The 14,142-nt window shown below is 40.0% G+C and overlaps 2 protein-coding genes across 6 annotated transcripts in view; one reads left to right on the forward strand and one right to left on the reverse strand.

The window, feature by feature from the left end:
• Positions 1 to 36: 36 nt before the first annotated feature.
• Positions 37 to 3,209, forward strand: ap4s1 (adaptor related protein complex 4 subunit sigma 1). Its single transcript, XM_080413523.1, has 6 exons — positions 37 to 156; positions 851 to 996; positions 1,513 to 1,599; positions 2,007 to 2,075; positions 2,297 to 2,308; positions 2,412 to 3,209. The coding sequence occupies exons 2-6, from the start codon at positions 859 to 861 to the stop codon at positions 2,538 to 2,540; spliced, it is 435 nt and encodes a 144-aa protein (XP_080269649.1). The 5' UTR covers positions 37 to 156; positions 851 to 858; the 3' UTR covers positions 2,541 to 3,209.
• A 1,493-nt stretch (positions 3,210 to 4,702) lies between these two features.
• The window catches only part of hectd1 (HECT domain containing 1), a 34,509-nt gene continuing 25,069 nt past the window's right edge, over positions 4,703 to 14,142 (reverse strand). For all 5 annotated transcript variants that reach the window (XM_080413519.1, XM_080413521.1, XM_080413522.1 and 2 more), the window contains exons 34-44: positions 14,013 to 14,095; positions 13,711 to 13,838; positions 13,280 to 13,481; positions 12,442 to 12,579; positions 10,937 to 11,403; positions 8,604 to 8,762; positions 7,842 to 7,920; positions 7,490 to 7,583; positions 6,286 to 6,436; positions 5,820 to 5,964; positions 4,703 to 5,274 (exon numbers count right to left, since the gene is read on the reverse strand). In XM_080413519.1, coding sequence (XP_080269645.1) covers positions 5,137 to 5,274; positions 5,820 to 5,964; positions 6,286 to 6,436; positions 7,490 to 7,583; positions 7,842 to 7,920; positions 8,604 to 8,762; positions 10,937 to 11,403; positions 12,442 to 12,579; positions 13,280 to 13,481; positions 13,711 to 13,838; positions 14,013 to 14,095 — 1,784 coding nt within the window. In that variant the 3' untranslated portion in view covers positions 4,703 to 5,136. The remainder of the gene's footprint in view (positions 5,275 to 5,819; positions 5,965 to 6,285; positions 6,437 to 7,489; positions 7,584 to 7,841; positions 7,921 to 8,603; positions 8,763 to 10,936; positions 11,404 to 12,441; positions 12,580 to 13,279; positions 13,482 to 13,710; positions 13,839 to 14,012; positions 14,096 to 14,142) is intronic.

Consider the following 14,142-nt stretch of genomic DNA (forward strand, 5'->3'; position numbering starts at 1 on the left):
GTTGAACTGTGACTCGGAGCGTAGCCAATCAGATTACAGCTCTTAATGTGACGCCGCCTCTCCGGTCTGTTATGGTAGCTTCTAGAATGTTGATCATCAAATAAAACATTCATATATTAGTATTTATTATCATCATAAAGCTCATTAAACTGAGTGGTGAGTAGAAGTTAATATTTGTTCTTATAAACACAGGTCTGGGTCTGACAATGTCTTTTGTTTGCCATGGTAATGGACAATGCTACTGCTAAAAACACAAAAATACACCGGCAGAAAACACACTCACACACACACAATAGTCTACTCTACTGTCTGAATGTATAGTCATAGTCTACTGATTGACGTCTGTCTGAATGTATAGTCTACTGATTGACGTCTACTGTCTGAATGTATTGTCTACTGACTGAATAGTCTACTCTACTGTCTGTCTGAATGTATAGTCTACTGACTGAATAGTCTACTCTACTGTCTGAATAGTCTACTCTACTGTCTGAATGTAGTCTACTGTCTGAATGTATAGTCTACTGACTAATAGTCTACTCTACTGTCTGTCTGAATGTATGGTCTACTGACTGAATAGTCTACTCTACTGTCTGGGTGTATTGTCTACTATCTGAATGTATAGTTTACTGACTGAAGGGATGTGGTGTAATGTGCAGAGTCCTGTATTATCCATTATGTGTTATCACTTTCATGTTGGTTTGGTCATGAAGTGTTCATCTACAAACAGTATGAGCAGAACTTAAGCTAATGAAGCTGAATAAAGTTGACATTAATTCTCCTCTCTGCCTGTGTGTGTGTGTGTGTGTGTGTGTGTGTGTGTGTGTGTGTGTGTGTGTGTGTGTGTGTGTAGCTGTGATCATGATAAAGTTTGTGCTGATGTTGAACAGACAAGGTCAGACGAGGCTGAGTCGATACTACCAACCGCTGGAACACAGCAGGAGAGTTCCCCTGGAGACCGACGTTGTCAGAGCGTGTTTGTCACGCAAGAAAGATGAGGTCTGTCCGTCTTTCTCCATCCCAGTTCTGTCCATTCTGAGTGGGGATGTTAACAATGTATTGACTAGTATCAGTAAAGTGATGACCACAGTGCTTCTTTCCTATTCGTTCAAACTTCGAAGTTCCACTGCCCCCTTGCTCCAATAGAACAAGGGGATTGACTTTTCTGAAGCGCATGTGTGACTGACCAGTCTTTGCCCTGATACTGTTGCACTGGGAAGTGCCCAGTACAACACTGTCACCTTTCCCATTTCAAGAGGGATATTCTGCTATTGCGAATGGCCTTTTCCCCGTAAAGCTTACATAATCTATAATGTTATACTCTAAAAATGCCAGTTCCTCAAATGGTACAATAAATATTTGATTGAGGAATATAACAATTCTCAGGAAAATCATTGATATCAAGTGATCAATGATCATTTAAGTGTTCAATCAATTAATGGAGTTCTTTAAAATCTGCACCCCCAATTCTGAGGTTATAGAGGTCAGTGAGATCTCCCCTTCTCTCCCTCTCAGTGTTCGTTTGTGGAATATCAGGACTTTAAGCTGGTCTATCGTCAGTATGCAGCTCTCTACATCGTGGTTGGGATCACACACAGTGAGGTCAGGCCTGTGTAATGTAATGTACTCTATCTATACTTGTTTTTATGTTTTTTTGTGGGGACTGCGGATGTAAATTGTCATCTTTGCTAAATCCGGTGCATTTACAATACATTGATATGTAGTGTTCATTAATATGCGGTGTACAGCCAAAACGAGAAAAAGGTCAAGGTCCAATAATAAATGAGCGAAAGCTGTACAAGCTCACAAATTGCAAAGCGACGGTCACAACAAAATACATCACAGCGTTGTGAGCTTGTAGATATTTTTGCAATTTGTCATACAATGAAGTATGTAGGGCTTAAGTGGCAAATGTCTGTTACGTCTAGGGGAAAAAGGGATGCAATATTAAGTGATGGGAGTGAAACCCACTTGCAGAATAGTCTCTAATGTTTGTCTCGCTCTTACAGAATGAGCTGTCAATCTACGAACTCATCCAGAACTTTGTGGAGGTTTTGGACAAATACTTCAGTTGCGTGGTAAGTTGCACTATTGTCAGAATGTGAAAGCTCACAGGTTGTTCATAGTCTACCAGAACAGAAGATGTTCATAGTCTACCAGAACAGAAGATTTGAAGATTCTATCTTAACGTGAAGCCCATACGATGCTGGATATCTTACTGTTACCATGGTGATCTAGTTTTGTTGCCACACCAACCACAAGAATAACTAATAACTGTCCTGTCCTATGTTTCCCACAGAGTGAACTGGATGTATCCTTTAATCGGCACACAGCAGTACTGTCTGTTAATCAATACATCTGATATTTATATATATTGTATATCTATCCATCTATCTCCTTGACTGTCTTATCAGATCATGTTTAACTTGGATAGAGTTCATGTGATTCTGGATGAGATCATTGTTGGTGGCCATGTTGTTGAGACAAACAGGAGTCGTATTCTGGCTCCACTCCTCGCCCTTGACAAGATGGTTGACAGCTGAGACCTTGGGTGGCATCCCTTTTTTCGCCCGCCTCAACTCACTTTTGCAATGGCCACACGCCAATAACTATGACGACCAGTTCACTGGATAGTGCCGCCGGTGAAAACCTAAGACTGTCAGTGGAATAAGGAAGGCAGGATATCACGTCTGTTATTCTATGATATCACGTCAGTGTTATCAGAAAAAAGTTTGATACCATTACGCCATGCATCTACTCAATATTGATTCATTTAACATTTACAATGGCTTGTTTAAAGGTTTGTTAAAAATATTTGGGTGTAGACATACAGTACGTTTAATATAAAAATGTCTAGGCCTGTGGACCTTGTCAACTCAACGTCGACAGTCTCAATTTCATACTATGTGCAATTTCAAAATAGATCATAACTGATTCTCACCCTATTGGTATACAAACTGGGACGGCGCTGAGTCGACACTGCTGATCGCACCGCTTGTTGGTTTACCTGCCTAGTTGTCAAGTGTTGTATAAAGCTATCAGAATCAAAATGTTAAAATAAACTTTTTGTTGTGCTATATACAGTACAGTAGGTGAATTAGAGTTAAATAGAGAACTGATGGTCCATGTTCTTCATCTTCCAGTTTTGACTTTGCACAGAAGCTGGTTGGAAGTAAAAATAGGCAGACAGATAAGGCACACCTCTTCAGTGTCATTAGTGTAAAAAACAATTAAATGAACCAATGTACATTTCTCTGTCAAACATGGTCTGTCCATGGATTAAAGCTAAATAAAATCTCATGACTGAAAAATATTGTATGGCCAAGTCCTAATCTGCAATTTGTGAAACTGTGACAAGACCTCCCCACACACTAGCGCTGTGTTTCATAAACAATTAGCACAATATGTACAATTATAATGTTATGGTAGCCATACAGCCAACCAGTTTGCAGATCGAGTTTTTAACCTTTTATTTAGAAATATCTGAGATCATTAGGGTTTTCTGGAAGATTGAACTTGTATTTTATTGCTTAAATTAACTAATAACCAAAAATAGGCTATGTACAAGCTTACAACGTGTCTGCGACGAGTTGTAAGATTGTAGATATTTTTGTGTAACATGCTCCCATGGAAGACATGTTGACTTCTTTGGAATCCAAATGACTGAAATCAGTCATGGTGACGAGAACTTTAATCCATGGGTCTGTCATACAGACAAAACACTGTCTGTCTTAATGTGGCTTAATGACCTAAAATTCTAATGGAAAAACAGCTAAATAATTCAACATGAAATCATTTTAATCAGACCCAGTAACCCCCCCCCCCCCCCCCGTTTGTTCTTCTGTCTCATTAATACTTGTTAAGATATTTGTTTATGGCTGTTTTTTTATGTATATTATTTCTGACCAACTGGTTGATCTTTCAATAAAAGTTTGTTTAAAACATACAGATCTTTTTTTGTGAAATCAGAAATAGTTAAACTCTGAACACTTATGATGTCCTGTACTGTTGGACTTTATAATTCAGTGACATTTATAATACATTGAAATTGAATTCTAAACCCTAGTCAAGTGACTAGTGACAGTGTATTGATACTGAATTATAAACCCTAGTCAAGTGACTAGTGACAGTGTACTGTTGCCATAGCAACCTCTGTCATTACATTAACATCACTGGTTCTCAATGTGAGTTCCAGGGACTCCCAGGGGTCCTTGAGGGGTTCCAGGTGGTCCCCAGCTACAAAAATGATTGATAGTTAGGAACCAAATGGACCCTTACGGATCTGTAACTCCGAATGTATACAAATGGACTCTTATGGGCCCATTTGGTTCCATTAGTACACTGAGGATTTTACAGCGTAGACTGGGGTCCCAGAGAAAAAAATCATATCGAATGCGGAAATTTTAGTACTTGCGCAGGAAGTTCAGGTTCAAATCCGGGGTAGAAGAGGAAAGTTACATAGTGCAGCTTTAACTTGACCTCTATTTCTACAGACCTTGATGATGAAACATCCCATCTGTGCGGAAAATTGTTTATTCACGTCACCACAGTAACAAGATAAGTTGTACTCTGCAAATATTTGAATGATTATTTTTTTATTATATTTTTTGTGGGTTTTTCTTTTTTTGGAGCGTTCACATTTTGAAAATATGTTTGAACTCGAGTTAAATAAATGTTTCTACTTTACAAAGAAAAGAGAAGGAAAGCAGTTTAAATCTTTTAAACCAGCATTTCTACGGCAACACACTGATCCCTCTGGCAGGAAAACTTTCACACAGAAAAAAATAAAATAAAATAAAATAGGGAAGGGAAGAAAAAGTGAAAGTAGAAAATAAAACGTGTGCCTGATTGTAGATCAGATTAAAGTGAAAAACTCCAAACATCCAAAACGTTAAATACTCAAAGAAAAACGCGGAGGGGAAAAAAAAAGAAAACAGAGCGAGAGCGTTAGAAGCAGAATGAGGAAGAGGAAAATGACAGGTGGGGGGAGGGTGGGGGCAGCTTTTGTTTTTGTATTTTTTAGAAAAATTAGGCTTCTGCGTCCTTTTCGTCCAATCAGCAGCCGCTCAACTGGCCATCTGATTGGCCGGCTTGGCTATGAGCCACGTGACGGGGAAGCAGGGAGTAGACGGAGCGCGCTCAGTTGAGGTGGAAGCCTTTCTCCATGGTGGCTGCTAGGAGGCGCTCTCTCATGATGTCCTCTGAAGAATATTCTGGAAGCTTCAGGTAATGAACACAAGTATTGACTGAAGGATAACTAGAGTCTGTTGCATCAACCTGAAAGAAGAACAGAGCGGAGAGAAAAGATTATCTATTAAATGTTATATTATTTAAAATTGAACTCTTTTTATGGCGTGGCACTGTAGGTTTATTGTACATTTTACTGTTCTTCCTTCTCTCACCCCGCTGTGTGTCTGTGCTAGAATGCTATGCTAAAATACATATTCTTGATTGACTTTAATCCCTTGGAGTTAAATCCCTAATTGTCAACTAACTTGCTAGAGTGGTGAGGTACTGTTTATTCCAAGGTTGATGACGATGGTGTCAACACAAGGTTTCTGTTCAAAGAGCGTATTACTACAAAATACGAATAAAGACCAATTATATTTTGTATAGCCGGTAAGTGTCCATGGTGTAAGCAGGACAATCAAATCCACGGCATATCAAAAAAATATGCTCTCAGAGGCAAAACCCTCTGGTAATTAGCTTCCACAGTATTATTTGTCCATAACTGCAGGGTCGTTGTTGATTATTCCTTACTTAAGTGATAAGCTAAAACATTAAGTGTGAACTCTTTGGTTTTATGAATAAACATGCGTTACCTTTCTGACTATAGTGAGTCGGGGGTGCAAGTTGGCCAGACCTCCAGGGGGCAGCGTAGAGCAGCCAGTGGTAAACTGAAGAAACGCTTTTCTCTCATCAGATGACATTCCACATAAAACTCTGACAAACCTCAGGAAGCCAGGACTAGAGGTAAGGAGAGGAAGAGGGGAGGAGAGTAGAGTCAGACTATCTTCATATCAACAGGAAGGTAGACTGATGAATTGAGTACAAATGGACCACAATGGAAACGAGCCTCCTGGGGCTTTTTGTGTTATCCTTTTAGCATAACATTTGACAGTATTGAATCAATCTAACTAAATGGCCTACAGACATGAGGAACTACTCCCTGTCTGAGGTTTAAAAAGGTCAAAAGTTGTGTTTGGGGTTTAGATTTCATATCAATAATAATTTAAACATAAATGTCAATAAAGGATAAACTATCTGATAAGCTGTCTGTCTATTTACCTGTCTCTGGTGTATCCGAGTTTAGGTTCTGTGTAGTTAATGATGTCATCAGTAGTCCAGGAAGGCATCTGGTTGCCACAGAGAATCATCTGGACTTCTTTATGGCTGAAAGAGCTCAACTTCTCCATTGGAAAGACGCGATTAAAGCCCTCTGAAAATATAAAATATACATTTTAATCACTCATTCAGTCATATCTGTCCTGGGTAAGGGGAGGGATAACTATGAAGGAGGAAGGCACTGGAGCACACTCTGCCAAATAAAGCCTTTTTAAAAACAGGGTGCAGGCAAAAAACGTGACAACGTTTCGATGTCAATACATCTTCTTCAGGTCAGTGATAACTACGTCAACCTTCGGGCTCTGATACAGCAGTAGCTGACCATTCAACACACACATCGATATACAAGACTATCCTGTAACAGTCTCATGCATGAACGAGGAGCGCACCTGGGCATGCAGTGGGGTTCAATACAAGCAGAGTTCACACGCACAACCAGGTGCACACTTTGTTTGTGTCTGAATTCGAGACAAGTTTTATCTTGAATGAGTTTGAAATAGATGTGACAAACCCAAATTCTGCATGAATTCAAACTTGAGTAATAGATACAAAAAAGTCAATCTGGGTTTAAAACCTTTTCTAATTCTGACTACCGAAAGATTTGTTTTCTAAATCTGACTACCGAAAGATTTGTTTTCATTTTTAAATAATGAATTGTTGAGAATATCATCGTATCATTCTAACCAGGGAGAGCTTAGTCTAAAATGTATTTAAAAAGTGCAATAAATCATATTTTATTTGTATTATTAGCTACCTCTCACCTCACACTGCCATCATATTTTATTTGTTTTATCAGTTACTGAACTACAACAATCACACAATTTAATTGACAGGGTGACAGTTCACCTCTAGTTAATCATGCTTAATGTGGATAAAATGGAACAGTCTGATTCTTGCCAATAAAAGATATGGAATAATAATAATAATTGTAATCACCCCTACATCAATTGAGTTTCTAAATACTAAGGAAGAGTGAGAAAAAAATAATGTAACTAATACAATTTCATTCTATTGCCATTCATTTTAGAAATTCATATTGATATTATCAAAACACACTAAAGTGGGATATGTTTGTAATTATTACAACCGTGTGTGTGTGTGTGTGTGTGTGTGTGTGTGTGTGTGTGTGTGTGTGTGTGTGTCTGACCTCTGAAAGCTTCCATCTGTTTCTGGATTCCAGAGTTCATACAGAAGTCGAACATCAGCTCTACATAGTTCTCTGCATTCTCCATGGTAACAAGCTACACACAGACAAAACAGTTTATTGACATTTATGAACTAGGTTTAACAAGCAATCCATAAAAGGTTCATCTTATCTTAGTGCTAGATAGCTGGTAATTCAAGTTAACTGATAATCTAATGGTAGAGGACTGGTAGTTTAACTGGTCGAGAGCTAGTTAACTGGTGGCCTAACTGGCAGAGGACTAGTTAAGTAGCTTCTTAACTAGTAGACTAGTTACCACTAGTCCCCAGAGGACTAGTAGTAACTAGTTTCCTACCTCATTGTCTCCATTGGGTTTGAGGTCGACAGCTGTGAAGCCATGAACTTTAGAAGATGGACAGAACTGGAAATTCAACCTACAGAGAGAGAGAGCGAGAGAGAGAGAGAGACAAAGGTTAAAATAAACACATTTCTCCCCAATGTAGTTGTTCTGCCAATTGAACAATTAAGTATGCTACATGTTCTATGTCGCTGTTAACAAAACTTTGGTAGGTGTTTTCTCTGATGCAAATGGAGTCACCAGCTGCTTCTTTTCACTTGCCAGTGAGGAGTTTCACCTGTAGGAGTCACTAGTACAACAAACACCACAACGCTATTTTCAAAAATGTTGCCTCTTTCGGTAATATTTGACAATTTGGCCAGGTATTTTATAGTATAGTTTGTCGATTACTTCTGATGTAGTAATGGTCTTGTAGTTTATTTTTCATTTTAGAGGTATTAAAAAGGTCCTTAAATTGTAACTTTAGAAATGTGCAGACACTCTGTGTATACAACACTTACAGCATGCAAACAGCCCCGAGGTGAAAAAGGTGATAGCATGTTGTTTTCTTTTGGGTCAGGTGTCACACAATTGCCCTATTTGGGTTCAAAGAGGTGACTGTAGCTGAAAAGTGACACTTTTGCATGTCTGGTTTACCGCTGAGTGAGAAAACAATGTTGCACATTAAGCTAATCATCTGGGGACCCCCAAAATTATTTGGGGAACCCCTTGGGTCTGGGAACTGTATGTGCGTGTGTTAATTTTGTGTTTGTTTTATACCCCAGATCCTCTATGTTGAGTGGAGGTCCGTTTCCCAGTGGGTTCCTCAGCAGGATGTCTTGTAGTCTGACATTCTTCTCATCTTCAGACAGAGTTTTACTACAAAGCACCTCCTTCCTCCTCAGTGCCAACTCCTTCAATTCCTTCAGAAAACTAGCTCTGCAAAAGGAGAAGAGAGGGGAGATTAAGTGAGGAGAAATACAGACATGGCTGAAGAGACACTGGAGTTTATCGGGACATGAAAGAACCAAAGGAGAGCAGAAAACGGCAACCTTGCAATGGTTCACAGAATAGCTGCGTACCAACAAATGTGAGACACGCCAGCAGAACCTGCCGTTTGTGTTCTGAGCCAACTCTCTCCCCACACTGTAGGGTAAAACATTTAAGTTCCTTCCCTTTGGGGTAGGCTGTGAGTATCCAAGTGAGAGAATCAGGTGAACTTGAGAATCCAAGGCACTCCACTCGGTGGTGTTAAAAAGCCTTTATTAGGTCATGGGGTGGCAATGTTTTAAAAACACAGGTGACCAACACGTTTCGGCTCAGGAGCCTTCATCAGGGTCCAATAGGGAATGGGCGTAGGGAGGAGCCTAAGTCCCTGGAGCCCAGAAGCCCCTAGTTCCGGTGGCCATCTTGGGTGGGCTCCATAACAACCGCTGTATCAACAACATTGACAGTTACTCACGCGTGTCCTGAGTCTGACTCCTGAACGCATACACTACAACGGATTTATTGGTAAAGGACAGAAGATGGACCGCGCAGTGCGTGACAGAGATACCATACAGCGAGAAGCTGAACGCGGACGCAAAGGCACGCTACCTGGAAAAAAAGTCATTACATCTGCGCCCTAGATCAGATGTAATGACAGTGCCCAGTCAGTCACAAGCATTCATTTTACCTGAAAAGAACAACATTTTGTTGCTTAGTTGTGTAACTGAAATAAAATATAGTCATCTTGAGTACTGATTATTTATATATATATATATATATTTATAATATTATTATAGCAAAGTATTATTATTAACTTTATATTGTTCATTGATCATTGAGAAAGTGCACAACGGACTTGTAGCGATCAGTGTTGCCATATTCTGTGAGAGAAATAAGCAACCAGGTCTATGAAAACAAGCCCAAAAGAAGTGGCTTAGTGACATCAGCTACTTGAAAATAGCTGATCAGGCTATTAAAAAAAACTTATATTTGGAATATTTTTAAAACATTCTAACAAATGCTCCCTGGCACAAAACATTTTCATGAAAAGATTTGAGAACTGGTTTAAAAAAATGTTAAAGCCTAAATAAGCAAGTACCTAAATAAGCCTAAATAAGCAAGTACACTTTATAAATAAGCCACACAAAAAAACGCAACCCGCAACTACCAATTTTACAAGCAACTTTACAGAAAAATAAGCCTAAAGTCGCTCATAATAAGCCGTCATGGCAATGCTGATGCTCGCCTCGCCTCCAACAGATGTTTATATTTTTGATTGTGTGCTGTCATGCTCGTTTGAGCTTATATGCGTTTGGGAATGTTGTTGAAGGTTATGTTATTTCGTCAGCTGACACCCAAGCCATACTACATTTATTTGATATCTCCGACGTCTGAACACTTGCTGACAGACAGACAAGAGTCCCTTGGCTGTTTACTCAGCCACCGTGACCGTGAGCCACCCACGTTAGACAACGTTTCTCAGACTGGACACATAGAGAAACACAATTTAGCTGTTAGCTCAATCTCATTGTATTTAAGATACCCAAGCCAAGCAACGTTTCTTTGATATCTCCAACATCTGATCTCCATAGTGCAACAAGCATAGGACTAGTACAGTGTTGTGGCAGTACGTCAATCTACCCACCGAAAATGGCGGCCAAAGTGGGCCGGGTTACCACTGTGACGTCACGGTGACGTCGCTACGCCCGGTCCCTATACTCCCCACACTGTTGGGATATCCTACCAGTTCTTCATTGACAGTAACGTTAATCTATTTATTAACTTGACCCATTTAGACCTGAGGCCAATTCTAAAAATGCCTTCTAAATCCTGACGACTGAAAAACTTGTATATAAAAGAAAATATGTATTTAAAAATTACAAAAACTATATGTTGCTATATACTGTACATTGCAACAGGAACCCCAAAAGGGGTTCCCGTCTTGAAAGGTATAGTTACAAATAGGGGTTCCCAACCAAAATGGGTTAAGTGTTGATCAAACGCCATTTTCTGTTCTGATGATGAATAAGTAAGACTATGGATATGTGATGCACACACTTCAAAAACACCAGTGATCACCTACAAGGCAATCAAGGGCATGGCACCCCGTTTTTCTTTTTCTTTACCTGTGTGGGTTAACCAACAGGAAGTCGTCCCAGGTGAGCAGGCCATGGTACCAGGATGGCGGTTTGGGTTTGGGAGGATCCAGAATGAACTCTGACTTTGAGTCCTCCTCCTCCAGACTCCCCACAGAGTATGTGTCCTGGCTCTCCTCGGTGGAGGCCTCCGATTGGTTTTCCGACAGGAAGAGGAGGGGTTGATGTCTGTTGTCGGAGTCTTGCGAGTGGTAGAGCAGCTTGCTCATGTTGGACCGGATGTCACCCTGACAGAGCAGCTTGAAGAAAGGCTGAGAGATGGGCAGGTCCACCAGCCGGTTGTCCTGGATGCACTTGGCCAGGAACACTCCAAGGAAGAGGAAGAGCTTAGTAATTCTGTCCAAGTCATCGCTGTCCTGAGGGAACGGCGCTGGAAACAATCCACACGACCTCTGGACGTAGAAACCTGGAGGTTTTAGACCCCCTCCTAGATCAACCTAAAATAGAAACATCAACATCATTATATTAACCACTTAAACCATCAAGACCTGAGGAAGATTCTACAAATGCCTTCTAAATCAGTAGTTCTCACACATTCAAGATTTTCCAAAGATGTTCAAAAATAGCAGATGTACAAGCTTGCAGCATGGCATGAAGTGACGCGCTGTTGGCTTGTATATCTACTATTTTTTTAATAGACACAGATGCTTTCCTGGTTTTAATGGGTTGAACTCCCCATACAGAGGCAACCCCAGTTGCAACTATACTATATATATGTATAACTATACTATAATTTATTTTCATTCTACACCAAATCTCTTTGCCAAAAATGGCAGATCTACAAGCTTGTGTATCTCCATCATTTGCTATTTCTGGCCCAGAATAGGGATTCATGTGGTTCAAGTGGTTGGTTAATAACATTCTAAAAATGCACACATCCAATACAAACCAATAAATAATAAAGATGTATTAATTAGCCAAACTACATAAGCTCTTTATGTGCGATATATATATGAATGTTGTTTAGCAACATGAAATACAGTAAATATAAGGCACACGATCAACAAATCATCAAAATGTGTAGTGTGTGTATTAGTGAAGCGTGGGTCAGTTCTGGTAATGCCAGATGTGTCAATGTAGATTTTCATTTGATGTGTACATAGATATTGATATATGTACTGTACATGGTTTGCGTTGATGTGTGTAAAGATTTTCTTTTAACATGTACTGTACATATATAGATTTAGCTTTGATGTGCATGTCGTCTCTTTCGGGTGGAAACCTCATGTCCAAAACTGTTACTTTTCAGGATTCAAACTCAAAAGTAGCAGATGTACAAGCTCAAAACGTGTCGCTTCACGTCGTGTTTCCAGCTTGCAGATCTACTACTTTTGATACGTTTGTGTGACACTGTACTATGATCAAGTAGGGCATTAATAAAAAAATATGGAGATAAGGTTTCTGCCCGACAGCAACAATATACAGTACATTTTTATTTGATCTGACGTGTGTGTGCACGAGTTGTTATGCGTTACCTGTCGTGATTCGTCATCAGGAAAGTCATCATCAGATAACCACATCCCCAGAGACGTTCTCTGGAACTCAGCAGCGACCAAAGCATAAAACTCCAGAGTGGGACCCAAACCCGTTCCTTCTTCACCTTGGAACTCTACCTACACACACACACACACACACACACACACACAGGGCTGTCAGTCACCATCATGACATTTTACTTGATTAATTGTCTTTCAACGTGTATATGTTTGGTTCCATATACTCTCAAAGTTATGGGGGTCCTTGAGATGAAAACTTTTGTGAACCACTGTTCTAGTCCGGTGGTTCTTAAAGTGGCGTCCGGGTGGCCAAATATTAGGGGTGTGCCGATATATCGTCCCGCGATATATCGCGATACGTTTTCGTGACGATATGTATCGTTTTGAAAAATAAAATATCGTTTTCAAATTATTATTATTATAATTTATTTTTTTAACAATAATAATAATCAGGCATGCAAACAGCCCCGAGGTGAAAAGGGTGACATGTTTTTCTTTCGGGTCAGGTGTCACACTATTGCCCTATTTGGATTCAAAACGGCTATTGTAGCTGAAAAGCTACAAGTTCGCATGTCTGAATAATGCAAAAACTGAATTATTTGTTTGCATTTGCTTTTTTTCTCCCCCATATATTTTTCATAATAAAAAAAGTGCGTATCGTATCGAAGTTGTGAGCCAAATATCGTATCGTATCGTTTGGTGAAATTAGTGTATCGGCACACCCCTACCAAATATACAACAATTCGGGGGACCTTGGCACGAAAAAGTTTGAGAAACACTGTTCTAGTCTATATACAGACAGGTGGAGCCGACTTACCTCTAGGACAGACTTCCTGTCAGCGTGGACAGCCATGACTCGTTCAGCCCAGTCCATCATGTCGTCTCCTCGAGGAACTTTGACTCGTTCATGTTTTAACCGGCCCACTCTGAACTCTGCTGGGTCGTCTCTCCTCACGGCACTGGAGGGCCGCGACCTTTCCATGGTCGCCTCACGACGGTTCTGAAGCCAAACTATAGCCCTGGAAGATGCATACATCATTTAACCACTTTCAAAATGGCGTCCTCTATCGTGGCCATGTCATTATAGGCTAAACTGGGCTAAACCAAGTTCTTTAAAAAAAAAAAAATGGCGAAAATAGCTGATTGGCTATTTTCTTTATTTTTGCGCAACAAAAAGTTTAAAATAGGACTTATGTGGTTAATTCTGTCACTGCTAAATACAAAAGGTGTGTGTGTGTAGTGTAGTACCTGGATGCTCCAAATGCTGTGCAGGTGAAATACAGTTGCCTCGTCTCAAATGGGATCAGGAAAGGACATTTAGCAGTCAGCTGTTCACACCAGTCAGGTAACGCTCCACTGGCCAGAGCCAGAGGTTCCTATGAACAAATGTATTATAATTATTATCGTCGCCATCATCAACTATATAGAGCTCCACTGACCAGTGACACGTTATTAATAATATTGTTGTCATCATCTATGGAAAGCTCCACTGGGCAGGGATTGAGGTTTAAATACTGTACATATAATATTGTTTAGTTAGTTGTACTAACCTCTATCTGTTGCAGGATCTTGGTTGTCACCTTCTTGCTCGTAAATTCCTCTGGAGACGCATTGAACTGCAATTCATCCCCATCTGGAAACATAGTGAAAAGCATTTAATAATGAATCTCTCACTCGGTC

Source organism: Gymnoscopelus braueri (genome assembly GCF_963280865.1).
Source record: "Gymnoscopelus braueri genome assembly, chromosome: 19".
Classification (NCBI taxonomy): domain Eukaryota; kingdom Metazoa; phylum Chordata; class Actinopteri; order Myctophiformes; family Myctophidae; genus Gymnoscopelus; species Gymnoscopelus braueri.

Coding starts and splice junctions, on each gene's coding strand:
- ap4s1 (XM_080413523.1), top strand. CDS start 859: ATGATAAAGTTTGTGCTGATGTTGAACAGACAAGGTCAGACGAGGCTG. Junction 997..1,512: donor TGTCACGCAAGAAAGATGAG/GTCTGTCCGTCT, acceptor TCTCCCTCTCAG/TGTTCGTTTGTGGAATATCA. Junction 1,600..2,006: donor TTGGGATCACACACAGTGAG/GTCAGGCCTGTG, acceptor TCGCTCTTACAG/AATGAGCTGTCAATCTACGA.